The 23,450-nt window shown below is 40.0% G+C and overlaps 1 protein-coding gene across 2 annotated transcripts in view; it reads right to left on the minus strand.

Annotated features, from left to right (window-relative positions):
- The window catches only part of STK32B (serine/threonine kinase 32B), a 161,652-nt gene that overhangs the window by 43,504 nt on the left and 94,698 nt on the right, over nucleotides 1–23,450 (minus strand). The window contains exons 4-5 of one of the 2 annotated variants that reach the window (XM_019470627.1): nucleotides 17,142–17,179; nucleotides 8,735–8,824 (exon numbers count right to left, since the gene is read on the minus strand). In XM_019470627.1, coding sequence (XP_019326172.1) covers nucleotides 8,735–8,824; nucleotides 17,142–17,179 — 128 coding nt within the window. The remainder of the gene's footprint in view (nucleotides 1–8,734; nucleotides 8,825–17,141; nucleotides 17,180–23,450) is intronic. The other variant, XM_019470628.1, reaches the window with a different exon arrangement.

Below are 23,450 nucleotides of genomic sequence, written 5' to 3' on the forward strand. Positions count from 1 at the left end.
GTTTCACCTTGCTGAATCAGGCTTAATGGATGACAGATTGAGCTGAATGAAAAATGAACTTGTTTTTTTAAATAATATTCCAAGAACCTTGGACTGAGATGCTTCAGTGAAATATTAACTGCTTTCTCAGCATTGTGATGAGAAATTATTAATTTTCACTTTTCTCTGAAAAGTAAATTCAGCGGTCAGTAATTCTTCTAGGTCATGGTTTAAATAGAAAACAGAAATCAAACTACAGTGATGATAAGTTATCTTCTATTTAGAAAAGAAGCTATTTTAAGAACAAAATGAAAGAAAGCAACTTCCCTTTCCCTGAATATAAACGTGAACTTGATAAACTATCAATTTACCTCCTAGCGTTTACTTTCTCATGTGCTAAAAGGGTCTAAATTATAACGGACAGCTTTCTGACTCAGAGCTTTAGACTAGCCAACTGCTAACTTCTATTGTATAAGGCAAAGTGCTGCTTAAAGCCTGACCATGCTGGGCTGGCAATTTTCTAGCGTGAGGTCTAGACTTGTTACAGCAGTGTAACTGATTTTGTACCATTATTCACATAATACACCTCAATAGTTTTAATACTCATATTTAATGCAACTATTCAATCAAAGTAAATATTTTGGATACCATTACCTGAATACAGACACTGCATTTAGAATGCCTTATTAGTTTGCCATATGGCTATACAACCTCTCTCGCCCTCACTCAGAGTGCTGTCCTCATAATACCCTCTGCATTACTCAACCACTTAACAGAACCCAGTTCTTGCCCTTGCATTTGCACAGAGAAGCCCTTTCTGGTTGAACATCTGGATCAACCTCAGAGAAACAACCTCAGGTTGCTAGCCCCGTCGAAAGACAGCCCAGCAGCAATGAACATGTCATGGTCTCCTACTACTGAATATGAAATTATACAGAAGTACCTTCCTTACTCGATCCAAAAGCTCACAGTGGCTGCAGCGTCAATTTTTCTAGCAAACTGTTGAAGGGATTGCGTCCAAAAATATCCATTTGCTATTTAGAAGATCGGCCCAGTGTATGGATGGCAGCTGTTCTGCCCCAGTACTGAAACAAACTGGTCTGCATAACTGGGGATTTGCAGGACAAACTGTGTGCCTGATGCATCAGAAGGACTGTTACATGCTCCTGCCTCACATACACCTACCAAGTTAGCAAATGTTTTTGCATCAGTTTACACATGCAAAAACCTGGGGGGGTGCGTGGCTTGACCAAGGAACAGGAGTTATCCGGGGGCAGAAATGCCCCGCTGGGCTGCTGGAAGTCCCCACAGTTTGCCCCTTCTCCCACCTCTGCTAGAGGTCTCTTCCCCCTCAGAACTGCTTGCAGAGCTCCACATCAAATTAGGCCCTTTCAGGCAGGTTAAAAAAAAAAAAGCCCAAACCAAAACTACCACTTGAACTCAGCATGGGTGTTTTTCTGACTGAAATAGTCAAAGAAATTATTATATTAGCAGTTTTTCTGGAAGATCTCAAAGGATGGTAGCAGGTCAGAGAGCACAAAGAGGTAAAAAGCAGCTGGAGACAGTAACTTCTTTCCTGATCTCCCGAGGTTTTTCAGCTGCTTGTGTGCCTACTCGTTAATGTCAGAGCAGAGCCAAAATCTGAATACCCACTCACAGCTCAGTGCTCAATCCCCTCAGCCACGGTGCTCCTAGCGCAAGCTGAAAACCCCATCAGTACGGCAAGTATTTATTGCAGCACTTCAAAGCCTCACACGTCCGCTCTCAGTTCTTGCTTATCAGAACAAACAGAAGCCTCCCGGCTCATGCTGGCATTGTGATATTTCCCTGGGATCAAAAGGGCAGGTAGCAACATCACCAGTGAAACTCTGTAAATAGGCAGTCAAACCCTTGGTAGGAAAAGGGTGGGATTTTTGAAAACGTAAACACTGCCTTAACTACACTGAAAAAGCAACAAGCTGCAAAAGACTTTTAAATTTCAGAGCGCTGTTTGGTATGACTGCAAGGAAGACCAAGGTTGAACACCCTTGAAAACCCAGCTCCAAATTTGTCCCTGCTATATTGTAACTACCTCAGGAACAAATTTAGCCCTACAGGATATTTTTACTTTACCTGTAAGGTTGATATCGGGACACCCACTAGCTTTCCTCTGACTCCAATAGTACTCCCACACAGTATTAATTAATAAATATGGATGACTGATACATTTTAGAATTTCAGTGGACCTCTGTAAATCCACAGTCCTCTGGTAATCTCAGGTGTACAGCCATTCTTCATGGTGACAACAACCTATGAAAGCAGCTGTGGAAATCTGAGATAACAAGCCTGTAGGATAGGAAGGGGGTAGCTGAAACTGTTCACGTAATTTATGGCTGATTTTATTGCCTTTGGATTTTTGTCAGGTGTATTTATATCATAAAATGTATTTTATTGGTTTGATTTGAAGTAAAGTCACGGTGCATTATTCGGGTAACTTCAGCCTCTGCTGAAGAAAACCACAAAGCCTCTACCTAACCCCCCCTAACCCTCCTACCACCAGAAACAGAAAAAACCCCCAAACAAACCCTAAACCCCAAAAATTTCTAACCTGTGCACGGAAATTTTTTGCAACACTCACAAATAATATACAGATATATGGAAATCAATCATTCAAAAAGGAAACATTTCAGTGAGTAAAAAGCATGTGCTCTAGGACTCAAATACATCTAAATTATGCCAGAGTGAGGAATAAACAAAAGGTGATATCTGTAATGTTTCCTGGATATGTTTTAGTATTTAACATTTTGGTTTGTAGCTGACCAACCTGTTGCAGGGGAGAGGGCCATTACTGTAAATGGGTGCCCAGCACAGAGCACATTCTCTGAAACACAAGCATATTTCTTGCAGCCTGCATGAGGGACCCATATAAGAAACATTTTTTTTTTTTTTTTTTTTGCTCATAAAGGTGGAACAGTGTTGAAAATGGCAAACACTTACACAGGTGCTTCCAGCCAGGCAAATACACACTTTCTTTAAACACAAGAGGCCTAATGAATAGCCTTCTGCAGGAAGAAAGAGCCACAGCTGAATATCCCAGCACAGGCTGTGACCAGGGACCGTGTCCTGCCCAGCATTGGCTTTCCTGGTCCACAGCCCAGTGCAGACTGAAGGGGGCTCCCCGGCAAGTGCTTGCATTCGTTTGTTGGCAGCAGGTACGCCTGCCAAAGGTCAGTTAGGTCTCAAAGGACATTTTGCATTGCTTGCCAGCGTAGAATGACAGCCTGAAAGCTCATGAGTTTTCAAAGGGCTATTCCTACAATAAAACCTTTGACAACACCCTCAATCACAGGTGTTGCAGATGGTTTGAGCAGTGACTTTGTAATGATAAAATCAGGTACGGGTGACACACAAGTTTCCTAAACCAGCTTAAGGCACACATTGTATTTGACAGCTGTAGCCGTCTGAACAGTACGAGACAGAAACTCTGAAGACCCCCGAACACTAAGAAGCTGATTTCATTTCAGCATTTCAGGTCAATGGCTTTGAGAAGTAAAACTGCAGAAGCAGCTGGAAGTAGCTTGTCCTGCCAGGCTGCTGACCTCGTTCCTTTCAGATTCACCATTGCCCATGTTTTTGTTGCCTATGTGCAGCAGGTATTTCACTTGTCTGAATGAATCAGCTGGGAAGGGGGAACATGGAGAAATTACCAGGGTTTCTGGAGAAACAATCAGGTTCAGATACATTGCATTCTGTGTAACCATTTAATAAGTAGGGAAATAGGCAGGGAAAATTTCAGGCTGAGAAAGACCTCGGGGCAAAAAGGCTAATGTGAAGTGGGATTAAGCAAAGGCTGCAGGAGCTGACTCACACCATGCTTAGCATTACAAGATAGGTATCTTAATCAGAACAGCTAGTACATTTTTACAACACAATATCAATTCACTGCGTTTTTTTCCTGGATACCAGTTTTATGCAGTCATGCTGCATGTGAACAAATCGCTCCCTAGCAATTTCTCAGCCTATTTCAATCAGATTTCAAATAGGAATGGAGGCTTTAGAGATAACATCTTTCTGTTTATTTCCTTAAATTGGCCGTAGGAAGAAGTGAGAAATCCTATAAGTACCTCTACTAAGGGAAAGGCTGGAGAGTGCCCTCATATCTGATTAAACATAACAGGATCCACATGGGAGTAAGCCTTTATAAACCTCCAAAAGTGGGAAAAAGCTTTCATCGCATCTCATACCTGTAAAGGCATGTCTTACAGGAACCACTAAGTTTCCTTGGTTCTGGTGCTCAGCAAGTACCTTGTTTGAAGGTGATTTTGTCTTGTTACACCAGGGTTGAAGCGTGGTTTAAATTCCTTGTTATGAAAGCTTACTACCAACCGCAGAGCCAACCTCCCCAATTCTTTTTTTTTTTTTTTTTTTTTTTTTTTTTTTTTCTCTCATTGTCTAAGTGGCTTAGGTGAAGCCACGTGGAAAGTCTTTGATACAGCCTTAAAGCCAGAAATCATACGGACTTAAATAACTATCAGGAGCGAACCCAAAACTTTCTTAATTTGAGCACTGCAACTGAAAAGTCTTTGTAGCATTTCACTAAAGTTATGATTCTTCACAAAATTAAATGTATAAACTAAAAGAGGAAAGGAAGTGAAATCGATACACTTAGAGGAAAAAGCAGCACCAATGAGTGTCTGGCCATATCTGTCAAACTCTTAATATTTGAGGTTTGCTGAAGCTTTGATACCCAAGCTGTGCACAGAGAATCCTCACCCGTCACTTTTCACCTGAAACAGAGGATTTTACAGCTCTAAAAGCTTTCCTACCTTCTTACAGCTCCAAATAAATGCAAGGATGACTCTTCTGACTCTTTCTGAGTAGCAAAGACTGCACTTGTGACTTTTGCAGTATTTTTGCATTTCCAAGAGGTGAGGAAGGCACACTGGAGAGAAAGTAAGCTGGTGGATGGTGCTGTAGTCTCTTCAGGAAAGGGAAAAGAGAACATTTTTCTTGTACTGTTTCTTCTTGTTGTGAGATTGTTGGATATGGGGGAGACCTGATGTGTGGGGAGGAGGGTTCAGGGGCAGAAGAGCTCCATGAGCTGAGGTAAACCAAGACAACAGTTCATTAGTGTGAAAAGGTAAAATCTTGTCCCCATCTCCCATCTTTCCCCCGCTCCGGGTCCATAGTTTACCACCTTCCTTGGGTCAGCTTGGGCTCTCACAGGAACCCTCCAGGAGCTTGTTTAGCTCCCTGGGAAGGCAAAGAGGCTCAGATGTCTATGGCACTCCAAACTTAGGTCAGAGAAATGATTTGCCATGATGTTAAGCTGAGGAGCAATTACAAAACAATAAGGCTAGAAAAGGACATAATCTATCCTGGAAACTAGTATTTTCCTACTAAATACAAGGACTCCGGCATTTTCTAGCAAATGGAGAATACTGTAGAAAGGGACATAAGCGGAGTTTAAGCAAGGTGGACTGGACTTTAGTATCTCTGCATTAAATAGATGAAGAATAAATAGATGCCTTCTAAGGTGAATCTCAGCATTTCCTTCCTTATACCATTTCTTGGCAAATGTCAGCTACACAAAGAACAAGTTACTCCTCCTCGTGGGTGTGGAGAGTAGGAATTCCAAAAGGATGGGGCCATTTTTCATAGTTTTAACCTTAAAATACCAAATCACGGTACTTAGCACTCGCTACAGATTTTTGCGCTTTCTGTTGTTAAAAAGCTAGTTTTTTTCTTGTGAGAAAAGCCTGCCAACAGAGACCACTAATGAACTAAGAAGGTGGTGGTCCACCAATGTGTGCAGATGATCTGAAAGATGCTCCAAAGGACAGTAAGTTTCCTGTTAACTCTCAGCAACATATTTGAAGAATACTCACATACATTTTTGTACAGCTGTTTTAACTAATCTGCTTCTGATCATTAGCCGCCAGACGATCTCTTCATTACACACATTCAGGCTATGACAGACAGATGCTAAAATGCTAACTGACCCCTAAGTAAGTACTCAGCTTTTTTCTGCTTTCCTAATAATTCTGCTTTTTAACGTAAAACTGTGCAACCGCTGCAAGGTTAAAAAAGGCCATCAAAACAGTCATTTAATTGACTACCAAATTAAATCTCAGAAAAGACTATTGTTATATCTGCTGTCATCATCCAAATCACGGCTTAGCACTCGCTACAGATTTTTGCGCTTTCTGTTGTTAAAAAGCTAGTTTTTTTCTTGTGAGAAAAGCCTGCCAACAGAGACCACTAATGAACTAAGAAGGTGGTGGTCCACCAATGTGTGCAGATGATCTGAAAGATGCTCCAAAGGACAGTAAGTTTCCTGTTAACTCTCAGCAACATATTTGAAGAATACTCACATACATTTTTGTACAGCTGTTTTAACTAATCTGCTTCTGATCATTAGCCGCCAGACGATCTCTTCATTACACACATTCAGGCTATGACAGACAGATGCTAAAATGCTAACTGACCCCTAAGTAAGTACTCAGCTTTTTTCTGCTTTCCTAATAATTCTGCTTTTTAACGTAAAACTGTGCAACCGCTGCAAGGTTAAAAAAGGCCATCAAAACAGTCATTTAATTGACTACCAAATTAAATCTCAGAAAAGACTATTGTTATATCTGCTGTCATCATCATAATTAAATATGGAAAACATCTATTCTGAACTTGTTTGAGCTCCTGCACAACGGCTACTCTTCAAGGGTATTTTTGAATAATCTGTGTAATAAGAATTTGCACATGTAATGACAATGGCTACTAGAAGATTCTAGGCAGCTATTTAAGCAGAATGTGTGAGCTCTGAAAAATAAGCTTTTCACAGAAATGCAAAACTACCATATCAAAAATGTTGAAATCTTTTAACATTTCAGTCATCATGTATGTAACGGCACTTCTGTGAATGCAATTAGTTTCACATGTCAGTTGTACAGCTATTTGTCTGTATGTGTTAGGAGGAGGCCAAGTTACTTGTAGACAAAAAATGCTTTTTTCCTGAGTTTTTGTTGTTCTGTGTTCTTTTTTTTTTTTTTTCCATAAATAAACCCACCACATATCAGCAAAAATGCTCAAGCAAGTTCTTTTTAAACTAAAGCCATTGGTATAAGCAATGCTGCTGCAAGATTGCAGCACCCCTTCCCCTCTCTTTTCACCACAATGAATAGGGAACCTGTGGTGCAACATCAAACACTCAGGTACCAGCCCCAAGGGGAAGCTCAGTACGCAGACTTGATCTCCTAGTGCTCTATATCCCACGCCTGTGCAGCGTTGGCCATCTCATCTAAGTGGAGAGACTGCACTAGACACTCAGCTAAAGCTAACCAATATGAAATGCTGAGAAAATTTTAATCTAAAACCTCATCCCTCTGCATAACTTAAATGCTTGAGTCAGTATTAAATAAAATGTTTCTTGGTCTGTTTTGAGTACATTTATAAGAGCAAGCTAACCAGCGTCAGGTCAGTGCACTGGTCCTGAGCCCAAGTGGCACAGTGTGGCCATACATGTTATTGTATCCTATTAACTGCCAGAACAGGACAGCTATGCGCAAGCTGCTCAGGGACAATAGACTCCAGCCCCTGCTAACTGTTGATTGATGACAAAATCACATCATAGCTAAACATACAACTCTGCTCCAGTGCCTGGGACTGCTCTGACACAGTTTCACAGCTGGTACAGAGGCACCCTGCAGACACCTGCCTGCTACATGTGCAGATTGGTATAGTGCTCTTTGTGCTGTGAAAAACGTAAGTGTTAATTCCTATTTCTTGGCACTTGCTTTTACTCCTTTGCTAATATGCGGAATTGTGGTAACACAGTGGCTTTTGGTTCCCCGAGTGACATTTTCAGAATATGATCATTTACCAATATTTTCCCACTGCATGGGTCTTAGATGTGCTCTGAGCATGTCTGCTAGAGAAAGTCTCTTGGAGACACACATATCTCTTGGTATGGTTTCCACAACCCAAATATATTTAGTCTTAAGCTAGTCATCTCCTCAGGCAATGACAATTCCACATACAGACAGAATTAAAGCAGCAGATGTGTAGGAAGCCACAAATAGGATAAATCACACCTATTCTTAGTCATGGAAGCTAGCCTAACTTTGGTGGGACAAATGACCGTCAGGAGACGTATTCGGTCCTTCAGCTCCAGGGGAAGTTTGAGTTATTAACTCAGCCAAGTTACTTGACTTTTAGACACATGAGAACAGGTAAACTGAATTTTACTCTCCCAGCCTTCAATCTATCTATGCATTTAAAATACATAATTAAAACATATAAAATGTCCCTAAGAGCCATAGGGCAAGCGCTTAAGTGGTTAGTTACATAGAATTCTAATTTTAAACAGACACATTTTTGAGGAGCTCAGCATAGCAAAGCAATTAAGGATGTGCCTAGATACTTTTAAACTGACATTACATGTTCTCTGCTAGATCATAGCCACAGTGATGCAAATATAATCATATATTCTTGTCTCCAGATGTGGGGGTTTGCAGGAAGTAACACAGTTGAAATTCTCCTGAATTTGATTCACCAAATCACCAAACCAAACAGAACCTGACTAGAAGCAGTGTAGAGACCAAGCTCCTGCCCAATCCCTCCATCTCCAATGTTTTCCATTGCTAACACATATATACTGTCAAAAAAAGAAGTTGATCACATTTATTGTATGCTTTTACAACTTAAAATCCTTTTAATATACCTTTAGTCAACCTTAATGTGTGACTTTTCTTACATTTTTTAAATGGTCTTGAAAACTTACCCATATAGGGTTTTGTGCCAGCCATAGAAGAAGCTTTTTCTGAGCCTTTCACTATGGTTGCTATGTTAAAGTCAGTGATATGAACATGTCCTGCAATTAGACAAAGTAAAACCAGAAGTTAAAATAGCACATCATAAAAATATTCCTCCCTTTGTTTAACATATAAGCAATAACAGAAATAAATTAAATTGGAAAGATTATTAACAATTCATGGAAACTTACTCTTAAATGTTACTCATAACTAGAAAAATCATATTGACAGCAAAGTGATAGAATACTTTCCTTGTATGGTTGCATCCACTACCTGCTTGCAGTGCTGAACCTTTTTTTCTGGTCACCCCTGATCCTTCTCCTGCCATGAACATTAAGGACAGTAACTGTCTTCTCAGAACAGTAACTGTCTTCTCAGAGCAGTAACATGCAGGAGCAGCGTGTGAAGCTATGCATGAAATCTACCTCTCCTTACGTCCAGCTAGAGCCACCCCTCAATCCCAGGTACTTGTGACACCTGTCTGCTATCATATCTACTTCAGGTTACCATCAGCCTGGCTTTTTCTGAGTCTCCTCAGGGCAAAAAGTGAGCTGAGAAGAAAAAGGGTATTTTTATCATACAATAACTATAAAATTAGATCCACAGTAGCAGAAGAGCGTGTATGTAACAGCAGCAGGTCTCAAATGATCGCTCATTTGACAGCAGGTTGCAAGATGAAAGATAAATGGCAGAAGTCAGCCTGGGGACTTGCTGCCTGACCAGCCAGACAGCTGATTTAAACTGAACTAATCAGGCTGAATGGCCCAAACCTGCTGTCATTACTTTTTTCCTGGGGTAGTTTACAATAAGCATACGTTAAATTGCTCCACCACAGTGAAGCAATAGTTGTTAATCCTGGCTTGCCATAGGCAGGTAAACTGAATATAAATCCAGCCTGAAAATCTGCAGACTTTTAATTTGATAAATGTGCTGTTCGGTTTTGCATCTCTGCTTAAGGACTAGTTTTATATTGTAGAGTCATGCAGATATGCTCTCTGCAATTACATCTGGCAATGCCATTGTGGAGGACAGAGTACAGGGAAAGGTACTCCCTTCCCTGGCTTAGCCCTGCACTCAGATCAGGATTAATACATCAGGCGTTGAACTAGAGTCTTGAGTGACAGGTTCCTGTGATTTTTTTTTGATCAAGATCTCAACCTCATTCAGTCCACAGAATGGAGCAGGCTTTGGGCATGATGCAGTTATTAAGCAAGGGAGGTTGTTACCATGTTTGCTGCCAAAGATGAAAAGAGTGTAACAAATGACTGATGTTGAATGTTACCGTGGTGCCTGACAGAGGAACAGCAGTCTCAACAAAAGATTATGCTGCTCCGACAGTCTAACCTAGATCCTGCTCAAAGTCCGCAGGAAATGTATCTGCCAACCTCTAACAAGTCTGCAGCTACGCATGTGTGAACTGAAATTCTCAGAGGCCCCTAATTTGGCAAGATCTGAGCTGGTTTTGAAGGGAAAAAGGAAGAAGGCACATCGCACTGCTAAACTTAAAGCTATTTCTCCAAATGGGAGACACAGTAGAAGTTTTCGATGAAATGGTTTGCAAGCTTTCTGCACTTTTCTCAGAAAAACTGCTTACATATTATTGACACTTTCTTTCTAAGACACCCAACCCAAGAAGACACCTGCACGCGGCAAACAAAAACTGTGAGCAGATGAAAGCGATCACTTTATAAGGGGTGGGAGGTGTTAGGCCGCCATAACAAGAATTAATGTTCACAGCCCAGCCTGCCATCAGATTTCAAGGTGGTATTCCTCCTTCCTGGTGGCTGGAGCATAGCATGTTTGCAGTTTATTTCTGCAATAATAAAACACCATGGCAGAAGGCTTCTTGAAAATGATAATTGAACCACATACAGCCACCTCATAGCAGTAGTTCTAAGCAATTCGGTGTACATGGTAGAATGAAAAGCTGCAAGGATCTTGGCAGACTAATACTTTCTCTTTTTTTTGACAGAGAAACATAAAGTTTTGTCATTTAAATGACAGCATTGTAAATGATGCTCCCTATTAGAACGCCAGCATCATAGCCTGTTGCAAAACACCTATCGCATAATATCCATTCAGACTGATCCAAACACTTGATTTGCAATGAAAATTGCCTCTCCTGCAGTGCATTGTTTTCTCTCCCTTTTATTAGATTTCTTTTCATTTAACAAAACCAAAATAGCACACGTGAAATGTTGTATATACTGGTTGATGGGTTTTGTTAAAAATGCCTTTCTGCAAGGTAAGAGGTGGATTAGGAAGGTAGGTTCTGCATAGCTCCTCTGCATCCTGCTGCCAAAACAGCAGCAATAGGCAGCTCCTCTACATGTAGCAGGGTAGAACAGAGCCGCGTCTGTACTGCTGGAAAAACTCCACCTTTGCTCTTCCTCATCACAGGGCCACCCCATGGCCCATGGGCTGCCTGCAGGCAGCCTTTGCCTGTTGCTTAGAGAGCTGCTAATTGGCTATGGAGGGAAAGCAAGGTGTTCCGTAGGTAGGCGGATGGCTGTGCTGCCGCAGGGACTGCACACAGCGCTTGGTGGGAGCTGGGGGCATGGAGCGAGGCCATGTCTGGGATTGAGTCGGATCAGGGGGAGGTGGGGAGTGAACCCCCTGCACCTGTCGGCAGTGGAGGAGGGCTGGAGGGATGTCGAGGCAGAGTGTGCCTGTGCACACCACTGAATGGTTTCAACTCTTTTAAGCCTAGTGACCTGTTTTGTTTGGGTTTTTTTTTAATTTTAAATTTTTTCATTCATTTATCATTCATTTTCTTTCAATTCATTTCAATTCTTTCATTCTGTTTTTCATTCTTGGTGTGAACATTTCAAGAGACAGTTAGACCCCAGTTCTCTATAGGAGTCTTTCTAATCAGCCTGTAAGACATCTTTTTACTGCAGCTGTTGCATATAGGAAAAGGAAAGGTTGCTATTGCTGCAGTAAATATGCTGAGATAGTAGCTACTTCATACTGTTTCCAAAATTTCAATTCATGGTGTCTTTTTCCCATCTGAGCTTCACACCTTGTACTTGATCTCCCTTCCTGGGTATTATTGTGAACAACTAAATGTCAAAACCAAGTCTGTACCCTGGCTCCCTTCTCAGGTATCAGGCACAATATTGAACTAAGCAGTATGTCAGTGACACTTGGGTTTATCTTTTAAGAGCTGTGAAGCAGAGCAGTGCACCACAGATTTAGCAGTACCTAACTAAATTCAAGTATCACAGGGAAAGAGGTCATTGCTTAATCCCCGTGGCTGCATGACCCCATATGATAAAAAGATGATGGTGGAGAGAAGGGAAGAAAAAGCAAATGACCACATTCTTCTGGCTCTCTGCAGAGTGGCTTTTTCAAATCATCCCAGACTGCACAGATTTAATGTACGCCAACACGTACATTGCAAGCAGAAAGTATCTCAGTGCAAATTGTTTCAAAAATTGCATTCCTCCTCTCAGCTTCCAGTTAAGGCTTTAACAGGGAAAATTTGTAAGTTATTACCTACAGCACAGTGTATGACTTTGAGAAGCTTTATGCATGCACTTCAGAAGTGCTGTGTGGCTTTTATGCCTCACTCTTCCATATGGCCTGAAATCCCAGTATCTGAGGTAAACAGCAAATGATCTTTGTTTGGACTATTATTTAATTTTTGCTAAATGAGAACAAATCAACAAATCATAATGACAATTAAAACAAGTCCTGAAAGGTGGCTGAGGCTGGCTGACTAACGTTTAGCGGAGGAAAATGTACATGACTTCAAATGTCACTGAATTTCTCAGAGTTTGAAACTGAAGGGGTGAATGTGAGGGCAGAGAGAAGAAAGACCAGACTGGAGTTAATGCCACCGACTCAGCATGCATCAGAGCTGATGGGAAATCTCAACATAGTAACATTTTGAGGCAAATTCAGATCTGGTTTGTCCTCAGAAGGTCAAACCCTATGAACAATTTAAAAAGCTTCTCTCTGCGTTCACCTGTACTATGTACAAGAGCGTAAGCTCATATCCACGTGAACTTGGCATGACTTGGCAGTCTGCTACTTATCATCAGGGAGATTGTTAGAAACCTTATTGTACCGCTATAGGTGGGTTCAGATGTACTGTGCATTTCAAAAGGGTAGGCTGTTTAATGGCCATGTAGGCATGTAAAAATTTCAAATATCTTTTCAAAGTGTAGATAGTTTCAGGTGAATGAATTATGCTCAGAACACTCATCTTGTTAATCAACATCAGAGGGTTAAATGAGGCAGTCCTTGAAAATTGTATGTGGGTATGATGAGGACCAGCCCTAATGCAGTCACATCAGGTACATCTTTAGTGGAGACTTTATGTCTCCCAAACATCACTATACAGTAGTAATGTTGCCAGTTCTGTTGTTCAGCAGTTAACATCAGTGTTCAAAATATTGAATTTATGGATGGGTTTTTTCATCCTATTTTTGGTTTTAAGACCAAGATTCCTCATTGACTGCATTTTTCAATTTTGCTGTTAGTTTTCAAGTGAGAGCTGAGATTCTCACATAATCAAGGAAATAGAGTTTTAAGGGAAACCTTGATGATGATAAAACGGTATAATCATATATAAAGAGGCGCATACAAATGCCAGCTTGAACCTGCCTTGCTCTCTCATAAGAGAAATTATCACTGAGTAAAATTATCACTAACAGGTGCAAAAATCCTGCAAAAACCCCTGCAAAACCTAAAAAAAATGTAACTAGTCCTGTTAGAAATATTAGGTCTGTGATTTCAATATGGAGAACCATGAGGAAGCAGTTCCAACACCAGAAGTAGGAGGCATTCAGTGCAATTAGCAGATAACACCTTCAAAAGGAACAAACAGGTAGTGAGTCTTCACATAATATGTGTTTAAGCTAAGGAACACTTTGCCACAAAATGTTAAGGATGCTAAAAGTTCCCTCCACGAAGGAAGCACCAGAAAAGTCCATGGAAAAGACCACTGAAAGTTATTAAATGCGTGGAAACCACATCCAGCTCAGGAAATGCCTGAGGCTGGAGGTTGGGTGAGTACGTGGGGGAAGTACCACAAAAACCTGCCTCGTTTTATATCCTGCTCTGTCATTCACTTTTTGGCAACTCTGGGAGATAAGAAACTCATTAAGATGGATCTTTGATCCAGTATGGTTGCTCTTCTGCTCTGAAACAGAAAGTCTGCGTATCCATAACACTATGGCAACAGAGAGGGGCAAAAGGAATGGAGCAGTGCCTTATAAGGAGAAATTTAAAAGGCTGAGGCTCTTCAGCTGAGACAGGAGAGCACTGACGGAGTTTTTGAATATCGTGAAGATTGTGATTGTAAGCTATTATTTACCAAATCCTGCAATTCTGGAAGTAGAGGATGGTTTTTTGAAAAGAGAATGTTTCAAATCAGATGAAAGAAAACACTTTTCTTTCATGAAGGATGGTGAACTTCTACATCTTGTTGCTCCGGGAGGTTGTAGAGGCCAATAACAGCAGCAGCTTCAAAGAGACAGCAGACAAACTCATTGACAAAGGTTCATCCAGATTCTAAAGCGAATATAGAGAGATACCCTAATATCCTAATACAAAAAATGTGGGTGTTAGAGAGCACTGAAGCATTTGATGACTAGAAGTGGCAAAGGGCATGCTCCATGAACAGTATCTCCTCTTGCTACTGGCTGTGACAGAATACCAGCCGAGGTCTTGGGTCTGACCCAGCAGGGAGTTCTTCCTCGGTAAACCAAGCAGGGACCTTGCTGGGTCTTATGAAATGATGTCCTGAAAAACTTGCCTGAGAGGAAATCAAACCCTTGCAAATTTCCTGTAAACAGAGTGTAATAATGGTGTGGTCACTCTGCACAATGCAAAACCTGGATGCCAAAGTAAAGCCTCATAATTTCTGCAGAATGACCAGAAATATTAACATCAATGGTGCTACCAAATAGCTGTAGAAATAATGTTATCATCTCTGAAAAAAGGCAACATACTAATCTGTTTGCCACTGCTTATTTTTCTGCATTTTTCTGCATTCCACATCTCCTTAGACATCATAGCTAATAGATCATGGAAAGATTTAAAGACATCTTTAATTTCTTTGATATTTCAAAAAAAATATAGCATGGACCAGACTTTCCAGCTTTCAGTTCGAAACACTATTATTTCAGTTATGTTGTTCTAAACCATTAAAATGAAAGGAATAGTACAGGAAGCAGAATACTGTTATGAAGAGTATTCTATAATGCTTTTCTCTGTACAATACAATAATAATAGCTCTCCTGAACCATCAGGTAGTCCCTTCAGCTATCACTGGAATAATTCTGTTTCAGATGCATGTTAGCAGAACAGAGCACTACTACTAAATTTAGAGATTAGTGTTAGTTGTAAGAGGAAGAGCTTTCCGGGAAAGCTGAGAGGGAAACATAACAAGAGAGCTTTATGGACAGCATTCATTTCCTTAGAGAGGTCTGATTCCGGTTCAGAGAATGAAACCTGAAAACATCCCTACTTTCTCTCCTCAGATGAGACTCCCCTATGGGATGGAGAATCTCTGCAGGAGACCAGGCAATCATCTTCTTGTAGGGGCTGAACACTATTTTAAGCAGCTGATTACCCCATTCTCATGTAGCATTATGCTTCTCGTGATCATCAAACATTTATTTGCACTGATGCATCAGAACCTGTGCTCGGCAGCGATGATATGTGACTTTGCTGAAAAGTATATGGGAAAATTCAGGCCTCCTCTGCTCTGTGGTGATGAGCACGGTACAGACACCTGTCCTACTGATGTCACCTCATTTAGTGAGTTGAAGTGTGTGGACCCTTATCCAGGTTGAGAGAATTACATCTCCCAGCCACATAGCAGGTCTGTGAACCAAGGATCCATGAGCTGATTAATTCTGCTGACCAAGGTCTACCTGCAAGTCTGGAGAAGCATGGTTGTTTCACCACTTGTCTGCAGGTGTGCTATGAGGGAGCAGTATTGTGCTGCTTTGCAGAAAAGGGGCTATCCATCCCAAAATTTCCAAGCTGGCTATAGATAACTTTGTTACTGAACAGCTTATAATCACCAAAAAAGCTTCATTTTGCAACATATCACTCACTCTGGTGAGTCTCTGCAATACTTGAGCCCCCATAGTAAGCTCTTGCAAGAGGCTGATTTTGTGCAGTAATTAACCTTGATGAGGGGCAAGGAGAGATAAGGGCAACCATACTTCAAAGGCTGTCAATCAGAGATTTAACACACTCATAGACATTTCATGTTGCCTTTGACGTCTTTAATTCACCCAGGACTTAAAACCAAGAGATTTCTATTTCATGCTTATTTGCTGATATTAATGTCTAAAGAACATTAACACTTATGGGTCTGAAACATTAAATTCCTGAAGTTCTAGATGGTTTAAAACTCCAACATTTAGATTTGTTGGTTTCAATATTCCCAGAGACAAACTCCAGCTGTTTGCAATGATACCTCTTTAATCAACTTTAACTTGAATACCTAGCAGCTCTGCAATGGATTTTGAAATATAATGGTAACTTTGGCATAATTTCAAGCTTATCTTTTCTCAAAGATAACTGCTTTTAATCAATTTCTGAGGTGAACAAAGCACAAGATAACTTTCCCACAGCAACAAACACACATCTCCTTTTTCCATTTAGTTTTCTTCCTGTACATGTTTCTGTCCTGATAGAAGGTTAATGCCTTTTTTACCTGTATTTTCTCATGTTCTTTCTAAGAATAGTTGCAAAAAGATGCATAAGGTTTTAGCAAAATACTTCATAGACAACATACATGTATAAAATTCAAGTTTAAAGAAATTAACTTTTTTTTTTCATACCACACCTTTTTTGTTTGAGATCATGGAATTAGTACTGAAAGTTCAAAGCTGATTATGTTGTCAATTTTTTTTTAATGTCATTTAATCCAGAACTACATGTAGAGCCATAAAAAATTTGCAGACTTAGAGGCAAATTTCCAAATTCCATACCTAAATTTAGGAAAGTAATTTCAGATACCTACATGAGAAGTAATTTGCTACACAAAATTTCTTAGCCCTTCAGAAGTTCTAGAAGAGAAAATAAGTGCTTGGTACTGTTCTACTGGTAGAAGGGATTATGGTGATTCACGGTAATCCTGTTAATAAAATATTAACTTCTTTTTATCAGGTGTCCCTGGTGATCTCAATTCATATTAAATTCCTTCTTCAGGTCTTGCAAGTGTCAGAGCAGCATTTTTTTTTGCAATAGGAGGCGAAATTACAAAATCCACAAGGTGGACAGAGGGACTTTGCAGAGAAAGTCCAGATTTAGGTAGGAATCCAACATCTCACAAAGCATGTCATGAGAATGTCACTGAGATCTCAAGAATTAGAGATATCTGAGAGAAAGCAGCCAATATTTACTTACCGTGCTCATCCAGTAGTATATTGTCAGGTTTGATGTCCCTGTAAAATAAGGACAGGAATGCATTACATTTCATACCCAAAGAAAACATGCAACCTGTTTTCCCCATCCGGGTATGAGGGCCAAGTCACTTAAATCATTACAAAACCAAGGAAAACCATATCATACACAAAGGCAAATGATTTTTATCTACATCTTTTTACCGCCCTGAGAAAACATGCATACTAAAGAGACTCTCTAGGTTTCCATTTCATGTGGTTTTGTTTTCATATGGTTAGCATTGACATGGATTTGCTTTTCAAGATTATGTATTTTATTCTTTATAGCAGCGGGAACAACGAGATGGAAGATTTGCATCTAGGAGGTGCCTGATTGCCTCAGGGACTCCGCATTTGACAGACCCAAGAAATCATTTAATTGGAAACATCGGTGATCTACCCTTTCTGCCAGACCCCACTAATTTGCCATGCTCACATGCATGATCACTCACATATTGTGGAGTCCTGCTAGCTATCTTACGCTAACTGGGTAAGCCTAGCAGCTCTCCTTTTAGTCTCCAAATCCCCACTTGGCTGTCTGTAATGGCAGGTAGCGTGCTGGGGAAAGGAGCAGGGATAAGGGAGGATGGAGATTATCAGGTGCTGAAGCATCAGCTCAACCCTGCTGTTCTTAGCACAAGGGAACAACATTGCCCTAGAGAGCTGCACTTTCAGGATCATTTTACGTTGACCTACATTCAGGCTGCTGTCAGGAGAGATGGAGACAGCTTTTCCCCACCATTGTTGGGCATTCCCACCTTCTTTCTTGGTCCAGCACCATTGTTCATGGTGCGGACCTGTTCTGGGGAAAACTCATCTCTTCTCTTTCCCAGCCTGAATTGGTCCCTGGTTTGGCTCACCCTGCAACTCAGTGAGCGTGATGCAGCGGTGTTGTGTGGCACTGCCTTTTCACCGGCAATTTGTGCTTCATGCAATTCTGAAGACATGTTCTTGGTGTGGCATTGCCAGAGTGGGAGTTGCATCAGTCCACCTTGAGCAAAACCTTTGCGCCTTGGGCTGAATTTTCCACTGCTCTCAAAAGAGAAGGCACTGTAAATTGTCAAAATAAGCTGTTGAAGGAGTCTGCAAACAAACTCCAAAGAACTTCCACCTGTGTAATTTTTTTTAGCCAATGGATGACTTGATTATTTGAATTTAAACATTTCTCAGAAAATTCTATCCTGACTGAAATATGTATTAATACATACTTAGATTTCACTAACAAGTTTTGTCCGGTGTGCCCATAAATTAAATAAGGAAAAAAGTGAAATGTTGCAAAAGGAAAATGTATTACACCAGAACACCTTTCTTTTTTCTTTTTTCTTTTTTAAATTGGAGAATGACTTCTAAAGGAAACATCATACAGTAATAAGATAGCAATAGCAATTATAATATGTATATTGCTTCCATGGTATGAGCTCGGTCATCACCCAAACTCGGCACCTTTATTGACAAAAGAAGGAAGTTTACAGCTTCGTATTCTGAATTCCACACTTTCTGGCCTTTCCTGAGAATCATATGAGATTATGAAGTACACTAAGATTATGTTTACAATTTGTGTAGCAGCAGCTGGGGAAACATGAGATAAATAAGAAATTACTTTGAATCATTCCCTGCACATTTGGAATAATGTAGGATGTGTATGTGTCTGTGTAAGGAAAAGGATCTTACTATGAATTACCATCTGGAATGGAAATTTAAAATTATACCAATATTTCAGTGTGAAATACTGTATTTCTTCTGCACAACTTCCAGGCTATCTATAATTGCCTGATTCAGCAGCAGTTTAAGTTATATGTGTAATATAAGAGGAAATCTCTCCTAGAGCCCATGTCATCCATAAACCTCTCAGCTCTGGCTTGTCTCTTTCCTCTCCCCTGTAGTCACTTGTCATATCATTTACCGTGTCAAAAACTCTCCTTCCCCTGATTTCATATGGGTGAAGTTGTGAGTTACAGATGAGCTGTAGGATTAAATATCTTTGCTTATATTACAAAACTTCTCTTTGGTTGAATTATCGTAGGAAATTCTATACATTTTTTATGTAATGTTATATCTAATCTCTCAATTGATGAGAGTTTTTGGAAGAGCTACTGTTCAGCTGGTATCAAATATATTTGCTAGTAACAAAACAATCTCTTGTTTTTGGTAACTGTTTTCTGATAAGAGGTGGAATTGTGATTTCATGTTGAATAGTCTTTGTGGTTGATTCACGACTTGAAAATACAGCAATGACTTTCAATGGAAATAAGCAGGTCATAGTTTTGACTGTTGAATTAAATATTTTAAACTTTGTCTTCACAAAGTTTAACAAGTACAACCTGACTCTGCACTTATCACAGTGGTAAAAAGAGTGGGGGTCACACCCAAGTACATTCGGGCCTTTCTGTGGCTTCCTAAAGTCAGCGATACCTTCAACATCACTCCAAACTGTTTTTCCCCATTTAAGAAAATAAAAATAAAGAATTGGAATGGTACAGTCATTAGTACTTCACTGAGAATAAAACTGATCAAAAGGAGAAATTCAGCTTTATGAGCTACTGCCATATGTATAACAATGCAGCACCCAGGGACCGCTCATTACAAGACTGTGCCTTTTCTTTATTTCTTTAAGAGGATGAGTTTAAACAATTTGACTATCTTCTATGGTATTGCACCATTAAATAGACTATACATTTTTATTGCCACCAGAAAAGACATTGACAAATCCACTTGACAACTGTATGTATCATCAAATGTATTCCTCATGCAGTTGCATCTGTAATGTTCAGAAAGTTGAGTGGTAAAATTAGATCTGTTGCTTATCTTTCTGTGACTAATTCAGGCAGTGGCTGATACTTGATACAGATGCACACAGACCATAAAGCCTTTCCTACCTAAGGGATCTTCCCCACCGTGGGCTCTGTCGACTTTGCTCATTTTGCTCAGAGGCAGGACTGTAGCTGGGGGCAGGTACAACAGTGTGTATTGCCTTGCACAGAGCAGCCCAACCCCTCAGGCCCTGAGGCAACTTGATAGACTCATAACCGTGCCTCAAATCTCAAAATAGGCTATTTTAAACTGCTTTTACAGCAAGAAAATCCATGGGATAACTTAAGCCAGGAGGTAAACAAGTTTCTTAAGTAAGATGCTACTGTTTTGGGATGACACACCTGGAGATGCACGTGATGCATAGATTCAAGTGGTAGGTGCGAAAGCAAAGTGCAAGGTCACTGTGAAGTGTGCCTTCCAGCAGCACTCTGTTATGTGGTTATCCCCAGTTTACAGCATGGCACTAAAAGCTTTCCTCTCCAAAGGCAGCTTCTTGAAAGCTCCATGGACTGCAGAGGAGCGAGGCCACTGCTCTGCCCTTGCACTGACCATTGCCTGCTGGGTACAGGGCAGGGAAGTTTCAACACAGTCAATGGGAAGACTTGGCAGGTCTAGGAGCATTGCAATTAAACTTACTGGATATATTCAGAATGGAGGGCTTCCGGCATCTATTATACAAAAGACAGCTAGTTCCTTTAAATAAATAATCTAGTTAAATTCATTTAAATAGTAAAAACACTGTTTATGTTGGAAGGTGGATTTAAAAGATAAAAACTCTTTAGTGAAGCAGTTTAAATTCAAACATGTTAAGTAAGTGAAATTCTGTTTTGACTACACATCAATATTTCAGAAAACATTTTTCCCCTTAGCAAGCATGTTCAAACAACAGGGTGTGAAATTCAGCACCTTAACTTCAGGGTTTTCCTGTTATGCATATCCCTAGCTAAGAGAATGAATTGAAACACTCATCCAAGTACATCCAAGTATCTTGAACCTGCTCATAAGAGAAACTGAAGGATTTTTGCAAGGAGCAAACTCATTCACAGTTTGGATTCAGAAGAGCCCTGGCCTGCCCTCTAACCATTCACCAAGCAATGATCAGCAGAGCTGTGGCAGTGTCCTTGACACTGATTTCATAAACACAACTTTCTCAGCCTGTACCAGTGCTACTCCAACTCTTTTTATGCATAGAAAAATCAGAGCAACATAGAAATGGGAGTAGAGAAACCTTCCAAGTCTTTGCTCAGTGACAGGACCAGGCATAACTAATATAACAGCTGGCCCAAGAAACTCAGAGGTGCAGACAAATGAGAAAAAAATTGGAAAAATCACAGTTTAATTGTGACTTGTTGATACTGCCCATGAAACCATTTCTAGCTTTCTTCAATTGCCTTAGCTACAAATGTCAAACTAAAGCTGCCTGAAGGATGAAAGTACTGTAAGAATATAATTGCATATAATTTCCAAGTAGGAAAGAATGATTAATAATCTATATGTATCTTCTATAATATCTAGGCTGAGTGGGCATCCAATGCTTGAAGATATTCCCTTTGCATGGAGGAAAATCATGAGCGTGGCTTGACTCATGTTCACTACATATGCCAGTCAGAATCCCCTGAACTGACTGGAAAGGCTCACAATGATTATAAAGGGCTCAGGTTCAATTATCTGCAGTTTTAATTACCGCTTCCATCAATGTTTCTTACTAAGTGGGGTAGAAGCAGATTTCTAAATTAAGAAGCGGAGAGGTCGTGCAGTCTTCATCCTTGGAGGTTTTCAAGACCTGACTGGATAAACCCCAAGCAACCTGGTCTGATCTTAAGGCTGACCCTGCTTTGGGCAGAGCATTAGACTAGAGGCCTCTGGAGGTCCCTTCCAGCCTGAATTAGTCTGTGAGTCTATGAAAAATAACGTATCCAAATTCAAAGTCCATCATTCTTATTTTGCCTCCTTTTGGCTACAAGGAAGTTCATGAAAGACTGAAGAGACCTGGGAGAGAGCTGTATATGTGGAATTTAGTGAGTCTTTGGTATAGTCCATTGCAGTTGGAAGCTAGTCAGAGCTTCCACATGTTAAATTCTGTCATGGGGCTTGAATGCCCATGAAGAAAATAGTAGGAATAAATAGCCTATCTTCAGCACAAAAGGAGGTTAAAACTGAAATGCTCTGCAGTTCAGCACTGGAGAGGTGTAACACAATATTTATTAGCTATGTGAAGTGGTAAAAGAATGAAGATTATTTCACCTGAAGAGGACTCTGAGAAATCTCAGTAAGAGTGAGCAAAAGTAGGTGATTATATTGCCAGTGCCAGATAAAATGAAGAATAGACAAAATTCATATATGTACATCAGAAGGGGAGAATCTGAATTACTCATTGGGATTAATAAACATAAATAACCTTCCAGAGGTTACACTTTTGTGTCCCTTATGTAGGTGAAAGAGTCACAGAAAAGAAGACCGAAAAACATGTGATGATGCCATTTGCTCTAAAGCTTGAAATCCAGAACAATCTCCAAAAAAGTTTCATGTTTACTGCTACAAATTAGAAACCAGGACATTGTAACTTTTGATCTCTATTGATATTGACTGGACTTGAAACATCAGTCCAGTAAGGAAAGGTGTGTGGTTGGTGAAGTCAACCATGAATTGCCCAGTTTTCTCAAGGAAAAAAAGTAATGACTGGTTCATTGACTACCACTTCATATTGATAACAACTAATTCTAAGTAGGTTACACAAAATATTGAAAAAAAGGTGTTATGCTGTAATTTAAAACAAAGGTAGGTCCTTCAGGTTACTGATTTCATAGCATCTGAAAGAAAAGAGTCAAAAAAGAAAAGATCTGGGGAAGGCTGAACAAAAAAACTCCCTGAGAGTAAAGAACAAATAGATTAGGGTTGTTTAGTTAACAGAAGAGATCTGTAAGATGCGATATGACAGGCATACCAAATAATAAATAGCATCTAGATGGTCAATAGAACTTTTTTATTTGCTTTTGGAACATGAAAACAAGGTTCATATTTCAGAAAACTGAAGTGAACTAAACAAACAGGGTTTTATTTATACAACTGAGAATTAAACTCAAGTTGATTACTACAAGACATAATTGCATAAAAATGCTTCAGAGGCCTAAACAAAGATTTAGCCATTGATGTGAATAACAGAACTACCAGCTAGAGTTCCTCCAGCTAAGATTAATCTAACTGATTTAGGAAAGCACTTCTACAGCAAGTACAAATGCTGTCTTCCCTTCACCTTTTTGAATCACATTAATAATAATGCCAAACACAAGATCCATGCTTTTCCTTAAACCTGTAAGAACTGAAAAACTAACACTACCCATCTGTTTTATTCTGCTTTCATATTTTGCAGCAAACATACAAATACCACAGGCTTGGTTTCTGCCATGTTTAAATTTGTGATTATTTGCTTTTGCCTATGTTTTCTTCTTATTTCATCAAAAGG

The sequence above is a fragment of the Aptenodytes forsteri genome, unplaced genomic scaffold (genome assembly GCF_000699145.1).
Source record: "Aptenodytes forsteri isolate BGI_AS27 unplaced genomic scaffold, ASM69914v1 Scaffold111, whole genome shotgun sequence".
Taxonomy (NCBI): Eukaryota; Metazoa; Chordata; class Aves; order Sphenisciformes; family Spheniscidae; genus Aptenodytes; species Aptenodytes forsteri.